The sequence below is a fragment of the Gavialis gangeticus genome, unplaced genomic scaffold (genome assembly GCF_001723915.1).
Source record: "Gavialis gangeticus isolate Ggan-Ray unplaced genomic scaffold, GavGan_comp1, whole genome shotgun sequence".
In the NCBI taxonomy this organism is placed as follows: Eukaryota; Metazoa; Chordata; order Crocodylia; family Gavialidae; genus Gavialis; species Gavialis gangeticus.
In genome coordinates, this window is record NW_017728993.1 from 58,698,047 (window position 1) to 58,710,038 (window position 11,992).

The 11,992-nt window shown below is 39.2% G+C and overlaps 1 protein-coding gene across 1 annotated transcript in view; it reads left to right on the plus strand.

Moving 5' to 3' along the window:
• The window catches only part of STX6 (syntaxin 6), a 16,870-nt gene extending 5,122 nt beyond the window's left edge, over nt 1-11,748 (plus strand). The window contains exons 4-8 of the mRNA XM_019501774.1: nt 361-423; nt 1,428-1,550; nt 3,474-3,580; nt 5,866-5,960; nt 8,695-11,748. Of these exons, the coding sequence (XP_019357319.1) occupies nt 361-423; nt 1,428-1,550; nt 3,474-3,580; nt 5,866-5,960; nt 8,695-8,771 (465 nt within the window). The 3' untranslated portion in view covers nt 8,772-11,748. The remainder of the gene's footprint in view (nt 1-360; nt 424-1,427; nt 1,551-3,473; nt 3,581-5,865; nt 5,961-8,694) is intronic.
• The last annotated feature ends 244 nt before the right edge of the window (nt 11,749-11,992 follow it).

Below are 11,992 nucleotides of genomic sequence, written 5' to 3' on the forward strand. Positions count from 1 at the left end.
CCCCCCCCCCCTCCTTCATTCCATTTATGGAAATAATATTGTTTTCATCACTTTCACTTGAGGCAGTGGAGATTATGGAGAGGCACAACTGGCAGTAAATAACTAATATATGCTATTACAAATTACAAGTGTTTGTAGGGTTCATTAACACCTTTTCTAGCAATAATGCAACTGTGAATTGTAATGGTAATGGTACTGTCAGAGTTCCTTCTAGGCTCTTCAGAATGTGTATGTTTGTAAGCAAGTGGCTCTTTGGTTCTCCATAAAACTTGTCAAGCAGTTATGTACAATTTTGCTAGCTTGCTAAAATGTTGGCTATTTTAAATTTGATATTCACATACTTTTTCCTTAAATAAACAGGAAATGAAGGATCAGATGTCAAATTCATCCGTGCAAGCATTGGCTGAAAGAAAAAACAGGCAGGTGAGAATTAGTAGCAGGCTGTCTGCTAAAGGATTTTTCAAGATACCTGTGATAGTAGTAGTAGGATTTATCAATTATAGCGGCTACTGAATTAAGCTATGCATTACATGAAAGTACACCTAAGTTGTTAAGGGACTTCACGTATGCTAAAGCAGAGTTAAGCCTCTACTTGAGTAATATAATGCATATAAGTAATATAATGCATAACTTATATTAGTATTAACATGAGTGCTTATTTAAACATCCCACATACCATGTTATAACATGGAACCCTCTGTCCAGCAGAAGCAATTGTAGCATTTGTCTTAAAATGGTGTCATATGAAAACTGAGAAGGTGTCTGGTTTGCTGCAATTCTCTTGACATTGTAGCCAGTGAGAGTACTTGTTCGGACAGGCACAGTTGCTTAGATTATCTTTAAAAGCTTAAGAAAATATTATAAGGTATTACTCCCTGTCTTTTTCAAAACTGCTTACACACATCAGTCAATTTTGCATTGCCTTTAGAGAAGAGGGAAGTATCCCTGTTTCTTAGAGGAGGGATCTGAAGCAGGAGAGGTTCCATAGTTTAACCTTCCATGCAGTGGTGGGTTCCAAGTCCCGGGCTGTCATTGCAGCATTCCTGACTCAGTGCCACATTTTGCTATGTTGATCTAGTTGGATAGATGTGGTTGTCTTATAACAAGTAGTTAGAAATGAATTAATATTAGAAGGGTGGTTATCAAGTTCTCTTTGCTTGTAAGGACATGACTTACACCAACCTCCAACTGACAGGAGAGAGAGGAGGAGTTGCAGAGTTGACCTCTAGAGCTGCCTGTAGTGAAATGTCTGCATGCATAAATCACTTCATACAGCAGATGCACATCTGAATCTTCAGCAGATTTATTACTCGTGTCAGAATTAACTGAAATTTTGGAAGTCTGGTAAGGAGGAGGGCAGCTCTAATCCTTAAGTCTGTTATACAATAATGAAGTATCTTGTTTATGATCTTTGTGTGTCTTTATAGGCACTCCTGGGAGAAAGTACAAGTCAGAGTTGGAGCTCTGGATCAGATAAATATAGCCGTTTGGATCGAGAGCAGCAATTAGCAAACTCGCACTTCATTGAGGAGCAGCAGGCTCAACAGCAGGTACAGTACTTCCTGCAGTCTGTGGATTCCCCTGGCTGACTGAATGTGAAGGAGGTGGCAGGGCTAGCAGCAATAGCCAAAAGCTAGGGTAGGAGCCACCTTCAGTGCTCTGTGAGTTGAGGCTCCACTTTTCAAGCTAGCTTGCCTAGGAACCTGTCATAAACCCATGCTTTAAGTGCTTATCTGCTTGATACTTTTTTTTTTGTATTGGGATTTTAAAACTTGGGGTTAGAGTGTCTAACCTTGTGCTAAAGGCAGCTAAGGTATAATCTGGAAGCTGTAGCACATGAGCACAAAAATTGTTGAAATCCTTAAGCATAAAAACATTGCGAGGGGAATTCCAGATTTTTCCCTCCCATTTGAAAAAGCTAACTGACCTTTAATTCATCAGATCCCTAGATTCATTTGATTTTATTTTTATTTATTTATTTTGCAACATTGGCTTTTCTTTTGTATGTTTTAGTAAAAATAAAAACTTATTTCTTGTCACTAATATCCTTGCACCAGCTTAACCTTAGTCTCTGTTTACTTTTGTCTTTGTCTGTTTTTAGCTCGCTAAAAAAAGTGTTGGAGGCAAAGGGGTAAGGGGAGGGAGATTTTGAATTGTCCTCTAAAATCAGGCAGGTTTAGGCTTATTGTGATTTTTCTGCGATAGAAACGTGCAGTCAGAAATCCACTGGTGAGTGTTAAAGCTTTGATCTAGACAACTCAATATCTCTCATAAGTCTGGCTGCTCTTTTGAGCACAGAACCCTGAATTAGATGAGGATTCAGTAGAGATCATAGCTCTGATGTGCTTTTCTTGCTTGACCATATGTTGTATAGTACACACCAGTTTAATAGTTGCATGTGTCTTCATCAAAATGGATTAAACAGGCTGTTTGTAAGAGTTGCATGTGCCTCTCTCTCTCTTCTGACAATGCATTTGATACAATAGAAAATTTGAATCATCAGCTCTGCTGGGATCCATTGTGAGGTGGTTTACGTGGACTGTTTGAATCTCATTTAGAGAATATCCTGGACAGCATCCAAGTGTACATGTACATACAGCATTCTATCCAAGCATAGGCACTTAAAAGAAATACTTTCTAGTGGTAGCAAATGTTGCATTAAAGGTTCTCCTGAAAAACCAGCTTTTCTCGTTGTTGAGTAATCCCAACTACATACCTATCCTTACCTAGTGACCTAATAAAGAACAGTTGCTTTGGGAGGAGGGAACTAAGGTAAATCCAGAACTTAGTGTGGCTATGGACTGAAAGTGATTAATACAGCATCTTCTTCAGCAATAGACCTTTTTCTTTGGTGTATTTAGAGTCAGATGTGTTTGTTTTAAACAATGAAAGCTTTTATGGCTTTTTTTATTTATGTTAGCACTGCAGAGCCAGCATAGCTGAGAGGTATCTGGGTTCTGTTCCATGATGTATACCTCAGCATTTCTGCAGAATTCTAGTCATGCTCACTGAAAGCAATAGAGTTGCACAGGTGTCACTGAGGGTCTGCTGAAGCCTACAGAACTTTCCTGCTAGTGGTGCACAAAAATAAAAAGAACGTACCTTGATTGAGCCCAGCCTGAGTGTAGGCCTAAGAGGAAAAAAAGATGGATGGTATCTGCTACCACTATTGGAGACAGGGTGCTAGGCTAGATGGGTCTTTTGTCTGATTCGTTACAACACTTCTTATATTTGTTTTGTAAAGTGAGAACACATGATAGGGACTTCCTAAGACACCATAAAAAATCCTGTCAACCTTTTGCAGTTATTTTTTAGAGCAGAGCCATGTCAGGATTGCTCTTGGTAGCTCAGGCATTCTGTCTCCAAACTCTGCTTTTTGAAGATGCCTGCTCTCCTGCCAGCTGTCTGTGCATTGGGCTCTGAAGTGGTCACACACAGGTTTTTAATTGCTTGTTTCCATTCTTTGGCATCAGTTGATTGTGGAGCAGCAGGATGAGCAGTTGGAGCTGGTCTCTGGCAGCATTGGGGTGCTGAAGAACATGTCTCAGCGCATTGGTGGGGAGCTGGAGGAACAAGCAGTGTAAGTGCTGAGAAACAAAGCTGAAGGAGTTTTTGGAAATATGATGTTATAATCACCAGATTAGTTATGTTGTTCTTCCTTCTCAGGGTTTCTCCAAGTGCACATCTGCAGGGGGTTAAGTGTCAGGTGTTTACCTCTCCAGAAGTAGAACTCCATACTTCACTCTCAGATCAGGACCTGGCTTAGACCCCATGGAGTGACACATGTGACCTCTAAACACAATTGAACCCTTCAAGGGATTCTTTTAGGAGCTGCAAACAAATAAAACATTGAATCCTTTATACATATTTTCACCCAAAAGTTACACAGTATGCAATACCAGGATATGAGAGAGAAATCCCGCATGTTCCGTTAGCTAAGCCTAACACCTCTGTCCATAGCTTAGGTAAGCCTGGCTCATTCATCATTTGAATTGGGAATGATGACATGCTCCTTCTTCTACTCTTGCAGAAACTCAGCCATTCCCTGAACACCCTGGGCACCTTCTCCTTCTTCACCCAAATCCCCTACCCTTTTTAGACAGTCTTTGAAATTTTAGGCCTCCTTTGATTTCAGACTTAGTCTCGGGGGGAGTACTAGTCCAGAGGCATCCAGCAATTGTTAGCTTAATTACCTTGAGGCTGATCGTTATCTGTCAGTTTTACTTTCTCTGCTCTGTTTTTAACCCCTTTAAGTCATACTGTGTACTCTCAGGCAGTAGTACACAACTGAAGAGGGACACTGTCAAACATAATTAAACAACACCTTTGATTACTTCTTTGCAGGTCAACATGCCTGTGGTAACATTAATCTGTAATTATGTCACTGACCAGTAGAGAGGAAAAACTATGCATCACTGGTGAATGTGGTTTTGGAACAGAGAGTCCAAACAGCAACACAACTCTTATTCATAGTCGGGGCTAAAAACAAGTCTCACCCACACAAACAGTTCAAGGGTAGCTTACTGCAGTAATTTTCATCGATATATTTACATATACATTTAGACGTCTTCTTCCCTAGTCTGTGTTCTTTGCAATGATATAGTAAAACAAAATGTCTTGTTATGTTGCACAGTCTTCCAATTGCAGTGAGACTTTTTCAAAACTGTGGCTTATGTTTAAAAGCTTCCCATCTTGGGAATATTGGAAGGGAGGGAGTGTCCTGGATTATGAAGTGTGGTGGTTTCTTTAATGCATTCAGAGAACTCCAGTATGATTTTCATGTGGAATCTCTCGCTGTGTTTGTGTTGTTGCACGGAACACAAATACACAGTGTTTTCATAACTTTTAGTTATATCATCAATAAGGAAAAGTGTGCAAATGAGGAAGAGCTTTGTTGGCTTGTGTTCCATTAAAAAAAAGAAGTAGCTGACAAAATGGCAAGCAGGATGTCAGAAATTTTTATAAGCAATAGGATTTTGCAAACAGCAAAAAGTGTGGGGTAGATGGAGTGAAAGGGATTGAAGTCCTCTTTGAGCTATGAAATACGAACTTTCATTTCTACCGCGGAGAACTTTTTCAATGTTTTTGTCTATGCCTGAAGAAGGGTGTTTGTGTCCAAAAACTTGCAATTAAATTTTTTTTTTTTTTTTTGCAAAAATCTAGCTGGTCTAATAAAAGATATCACCTGTACCACAAGTTCTGATTCCTTTTTGCCTCTAGACCAATATGGCTACAACATGGATACCTGAAGTCCTCTTTTAAACTTGTCAAGGAAGCTTTAAAATATCTGCCTTTCAAGGTGTGCTTTTTTGTCTGACTGAATTTTTGTCAGTGATAAAAGGTTTTACAATCTGTTAGTGTTGCTACATGGAAGAAGTGGATTAGTAATTTGTGAAATTAAAAACCCTCTTAAAAACCATTCCAAATCACATTTTCTCCTGATATGTTACTGACATGAAGCTTTTAGCTTCGGTGCCACAGTTTTTTAATAGTAAAACTGACTGAGGTTCAAATATCATTTAAGTCTAAACATGTTCTTCTAATTTTGAATTATAAACTTCTTTCTTAATGTGAGTTAAAACCTGCTGCACAACTTAGAGATCATATGACCTGCTTGTATATTGACTACACACACAAGGGAAGTCACTGTAACACGAGTCCTCATTTACCATCAAAATAAAACTGCTGATTGAGCAGTTTTTTGCTTTGATACTATCAAGAAACCATAGAACAGGCTTTATTTTGCCAAGGTGCTTGGGTTCTGTTTATGTAGGCATTTAGCAGTTTTGTAAGCATGCTGAGAACTGTTTGAGACACCTCACTAGCTAATCTACTTGACATAGCTTACCTTTCCTCTGTCCTCAGGATGTTGGATGACTTCTCTCATGAGTTAGAAAGCACACACTCAAGGCTTGATAATGTTATGAAGAAGCTTGCCAAAGTCTCTCACATGACCAGCGGTAGGTACTGGAAATAAGCTTTGTTTTTGTGGCTTTTTTTTTAAACAGGAAATTCAAGTTAAATTGATCTTGGGTCTGAAATGTGTTTGCTTTCTCACTTGGACCAATGGTTAGCATTCTATTGCATGTTTGATGCAGAACATGGAAGAAGCAGGTCTCAGACTGGGTAAATAGTTAAAGGAAAGCAGTGTTATATGATTTGAGCCTAAAACCTGGCAAGATGTAGTTCATGCTAGGACTGTGTCTCTTTAGTATGTTACGTAGTGTTTGGGACTGTCTGCATGATAAAAAAATCTGCCTTATGAAGACTACAGCAAGCTTCTCTTCCATTATCCCACCCTACAGTTTTAATACGTTTGCTAAGGATATAGCTAAAGTTATGTAATTTGTATTAAACAGTTGCAATTCAGTGTAAACAAGTGACTTGTTCTAAACCCACAGTAAAGCTGGCCAAAACATGTTCCCTGTCTGTGGCTTCGTTTTGAGCTTCCAGTGTGGACAAAACGAAAAATCAAGCATGGCCCTTATCCAAACCTTCAACATTTATGAACTCAAACTTAACATTTGCCTTAGCCTTGGATGCTTCAGGCATTCACTCAGCTGGTGAGATTCTCACCCTGAATGATATGAATTGAATGGCTTTAAAAAACAGGAGCAGCTGGAAAAAAAAAACCAAGTCAATATCAGGCATGTCTCTTGCCTTTGCCACAATTAGCAGAATAAAATAACATAAAGCAGCAGCTTAGTTCAACTCATAGTTTTACACTTAGCACTAGAATACCCTGATAAATCAGCTCTTCCCATCAACTAAGTGATGAAAGAGGGTGCTGTCTGGTGAAGAGGTGTAGCTCATGTGAAAAGCTATTATAAGGCTCTCCATTGAACTTGGTAGGTCTCAGACCTGACAGGATGCCAAGAGTGGCAACAACAGGAAGTATGGTTATATGGGCTGTCTTATGACTTTCAGGAAGTCTCAGTCATCAGTTGTTCCCATTAATAAGCTGTGTTCTTTAATTGCCTTCCAATATGTATTATCTTGCCTTTCTTGGGTTGCTTTGGTATATCTTTAAAAGTAGTGGGTATATTACCTGGGTCAAAAAGGAGAAAAGTACTACTGGCATGCCAGATTCAGATGCCAACTTATTTAATGAGATGCTGCTTTGGGGAAGACTCTAGCAAAAGATCAGTACTTCCTGATCTTTCAAACAGGTATTATGGTATTTTACAGGTCACTGTCTGTTGATGGCATTAAGCAGCGCAGATTCACAGGGTGAAAAGGCCCTCTACAAATCGCATCCAAAACCAAATGGTTAGATTAATTCACCATTTGGTCCTGTTGGTGACCACTATACGCAGCTGGCAAATGACATAGGACTTTAGCAGTATGGACACTTGGCAAACATGGAACTGGCCTCACTTGTCCCTGCAAAGAGCATTGTAATTTTTTTTCAATTACTATGAAAGATTTGAGGCAAATTCAGAAAAGATGGCTTGTGTGTGATACAGCTTTCCACTGGATCACAAGGGGTCTAGTTCTAGCAAGTTTGAGATCTTTCTCCAGGAGTGTAGCTTTGCTTTCTGAAACAACAGTGAAAACTATAGAACACAGTGTAAGCAGGATTAGATGAGCAGCTAAAAATGACCCTTTTCACCCTACAGCTTCCAGCACTGTAAGTACTGGTGGAATTGTACCAATAATAGGATCTTAGTCATTGCAGAACTGGTAAGGGTGGACCCACCAACAGTAAAAGTTTTCTCTTCAGCCTTTTAAAAACACACCACATAATAAAACCATTGCCTTGTATTCTAAGGTGGGCTTCAAGCCACCCACGTCTCCTCCTGTACCTACATATTCTGTTTATTTAAGGGCTTCTATACACAGTAGTGACTTTAGTGGCTGCATTTGTTTTAAAATTGGTAGCTCAGGAACTGATAGCTGTGGTGACATTAAGCTCAATGTGGGTTAACCTACGTGGGCTGAGAAATGAAATAAAATATCCAATTTAGCATTAAGCTGCTATGGCAGGACTGCTTCCAGTACCTAAACTAGCTTGGGCATCCCTACACTGGTCACTTTTGTGACTAGTATGGATCTACCCCAAGACTCTGTTCCATTTTCCTCTAATAACTGGGAAAGTCATAGCTCTCGTTTAATCTTCATACATAGTGATCATTCGGGGTTTCCCATATCTTGCCTAAACTCTCTGACGAAGAGTAAAGTTAGAAATGAGTATTGCTGATAGTTAGGGGAATGGTCTCTTTTCTTCCTTAAACAGGATTGAGAGGCTCTCGAGATCTTACAGAAGCAGTATAGGTTTTACTTTCTTGCTGGCTAACACATCTCTAAAAGTTTGTTACTCCCTTGCTTTGGCAGTAGGACGTCTTGTAAAAGCTTCCTAAAGCAGTACAGGGCACAGCATAGCTGACACAAAGTGCTTAGCAGGTAGGAGATTTCTGACAGCTGTCTTGTGTAATATGTTGGTGATGCCTTCATTAGGGGTCATACCAACATTTCTGAGGAGAAAATCCAGTTCTTGGGTTTCTCCCAAGGAGTGTGTAGCTGAGTTACAGCTAATGCATTTTAGAAATCTTTCATCAGACCTCAGGTCCTTTTTTACTCTTATGGCTTTCTTCTAGCTTGAATTGGGATCCTAGCAATGCAGTGGAAAACAACCTTTTTTCTGCTACCTCATAAAAGGAGAAAACTAATGCATTTCCTCTTTTCTTCTTCCAGATCGACGGCAGTGGTGTGCTATTATCGTTCTCTTTGTTATCTTACTGGTGGTGCTTATCCTGTTTTTTGTGCTGTGATGGACTGACCTCTCTTGAACACTTTTTCCCCTCTTAAAAAAATGGGGAAATGAGACTCAGTTTCTGTTTCCGTCCACCCACAGAGATTCCTGTCATGAGAACTTGCATCCGGATGCTACTGTTGTGTTTTGTGGACTAACACCTGTGGCCTGACTCTTGCAAGCCCCTTCATTGTCTCATTTTAAGCCATCTTGACTTGCCCGAGGGGGAAGATGGAGGCCTAAAATTCTTCTGCACCTGAGAGATACTGCTCTTTGGATAATAGGATCCCTATCCTGGATGCAGGGGACTAGCTTTGGACTTTAGAATAAGGCGGTTTGGAAGGAGTTTACTGCTTAGTATTTTTCTCTGTTGCAGGTGTGAAGTTTGGAAGCCATCCTAAACTACCACATGCTCCTCCATCCCCTTATCAAATGCCATTCTTGTCAGGTTCAGAAATAGAACAATGGTTCCTTAAGAAGTTGTTTATGGAACCCATCACCAGCTAACTGTGAAGCACTTCCAAGCTAAGCAGTTGGTTGGTAAGAAGGAAAGCAGGCCCAGGAGTACCAGTGTCAGTAAATGCATTCATTCTTATTCTATCTTCACACTGACACAGGGCCATAAAAAGATGTGCAGAGGTAGACTGCCTTCCCAGTGGTTCATATATACTTTGCTTCTGAAAATACTGTATTGGGAGCAGCAGGCTTTTGAGCATTAAGTAGTTACTGTAAGGGGAGCAGTGTCTTATCATTGCTGAAATGAAATCCAGTGCAAATCAAGTCGATAATTAGCAAGTGGGGGACCAGTGCAGGCAAGGGTTACTGGCCCTGTACATTAGAGTGGTCTTCTATCAGTAAGATAAATGTGACTTCACACAGTGAAATCCATTGAACTCTAATATGCTAGGATGAATCTTGAGCAAAACATAAGTTTGCAAGACATCTCAGCAGTCTTATACATGACATGTATGTGAACTCTACAAACATTGTATTGCTGTACCTGAGGCAGCTGCGGTTAAACTCCAGAGCTTTAATTTTCTGTTTTCATGCACTGCAAGTTAAAAGTTGGTAAATACACTCTAGTCTGCAGCTGAACTTTTTTAAAAGCTTTTTTTCCCTTTTCTTCTTTTAAGTTTTCTTGGTTATACAAGCCTTGAAAAACTCTTTGCCTGATGCTGTTTTTGCCTTTGTATACCTGAGTAACTGCTTCCTTTAACAGCTGCTTTCCTTTCTGCAAGAGATTCTCTTTTTCTTTTTTTTTCTTTTTTTTTTTTTTAACTCATGGTGTTTGAGAAATAAACTTTAAAGATTTTAAAAATTATTAGGGCCATATTCTCTCCTTAAATGTGTGTCACTCCCCCTACGTCAATTGTGTACATGTATTGGAGTAGATTATGGCCTGAATGTATGTTAACACCTACGTAAATAGAATGTCTTAAAACATTTATTGACTCAGTATATTTTGAGAGTTGTTGACATAAACCAAACGCCAAGAAACTCAAAAGTCAAGTCAGACTTTTGTTCAATATTCCCAGTCCTTTGTTAGCTTTGAATTGCTTACCAGTTTAGTCCTGTTTCATATAATTTTCTCACTTTACACTCAGTGAGTCACTTATTTAAAAATACGGGTGGTGTATAGTAATACCGGAATTTTATCTAGAATTATTTGACCTGGCCTTTTTGGACAGAAAACCAAATAGCACTTTTGGGCTGTAAAACTGATGAAAGAAAAATAGGGGGTGGGGAGTGGGGATTAAGTTCCTTCTACCCCTTCTCAGACCTAAATATCTCTAGAAATGATTAACACTATTGTTTGTTTGGTTCTTTTTTATTTTTAAACTGGGTGTGTGCATTAGTGCCTATACACAATAGACTGGCAACAACTTCATAGTGCTTCCAAAAAAACAGTGACTTTTCCCCTAGAATCTTGAAACTCAAATTTCAGTTTCAAGGAGCCCCCCAGATTAAAATCTGTTTTTATGTTTAACAAGCTAAACATTCTTCACTGCAGTATTGTGCCTCATAGTAGCTCACCTATTTAAAGGAAACTGAGTTAGTACACAAACCACTTAAATTATAAAGAGCATGGAAAGTAGGGCTGGACTGTTGACTTCAGAATGGTCAAACTAGGAAGTAGCAGTGCCTAACTGTACCTTAACTTGATGATTACAGTCTGCTACACGTAAGGGTAAAAATGTATAGGCTTAATGGGGAAGTTATTTACCCCTGCCTCTATTTTAAGGTTCTTTGCTACGTGGTTCTTTGTCACTTTCAAGATCACCCTTTTACTGGCTTCCCTTGGGTTAGTTTTTCATGATTAAATTACATTGCATTATAATATTTTACTGTACCTCTTGGAAGTTAGATCAGACTCAGTTATATAATCATGCTTGTGTTTAATACCTCTCAAAAGGGCAAATACTCAGTCATGGACAGCCAGGAAGCTTACTATGGAACTCCTATTAATCATAGTTGGGACTAAATCTGTAGACCTGGCAACTGTATCCTTCAACACACTACATTTCAGTGTTGCTGTGACAAAAGAGATCTTGGTTCAAGCGCTCACTGCTGCTGTGAAAATATATTAACCTGTTATTTTTGTATTATATTTGGAACTGTCCTGTGAATTGACTTGACTTAACTTTAGACACTGAAGTCATAAACCTTATTTCTAGACTAAGAACCAGAGGAGCCGTTTGAATTCAGTAGGGAGAGGAAGACTCGGCATCTGTTTCACTGCGTGATGCTGTATTTTCAAGGCTGGTTTGGTACAAGGTGGTTGTATGAGAATGTGGAAATAGGTCTTAACTAGGAGTTGCACACCTCAGTTCCTCACAGTGTTTTAAAGGTGTCCTTTTCCATGTTCTCCAAGAATGGTTTTTAATGAGTCTTGAAAAACTGCTTTTAGACTGAAGGAAATTAAGCAACAAATAACCAGAAGCCAAGCCAATAAAAACTTGTGTGCTGGAGCATATCTTTATTGCTGCTTGTTACTACATTGAGTGTCTCCCATCCTTTTCTCCTGGTAAATGTTTTATTGTGTTGCTCCTTCATTTAATATCTAGTAATGGATTGTGGTGTTGTAATGAATAATGCAAGAGGAAATACTTAAATGGCTAAGCTTTGGAGCTTCTTTTTTTAACCTTGCTAGAAATACAAAATGAGGATAAAAAATAAATTTTAGGTGATTATTCAGGCCTAGCAATCTGCTTCTCAAAATTGAAGAACATAGTTCCAGCT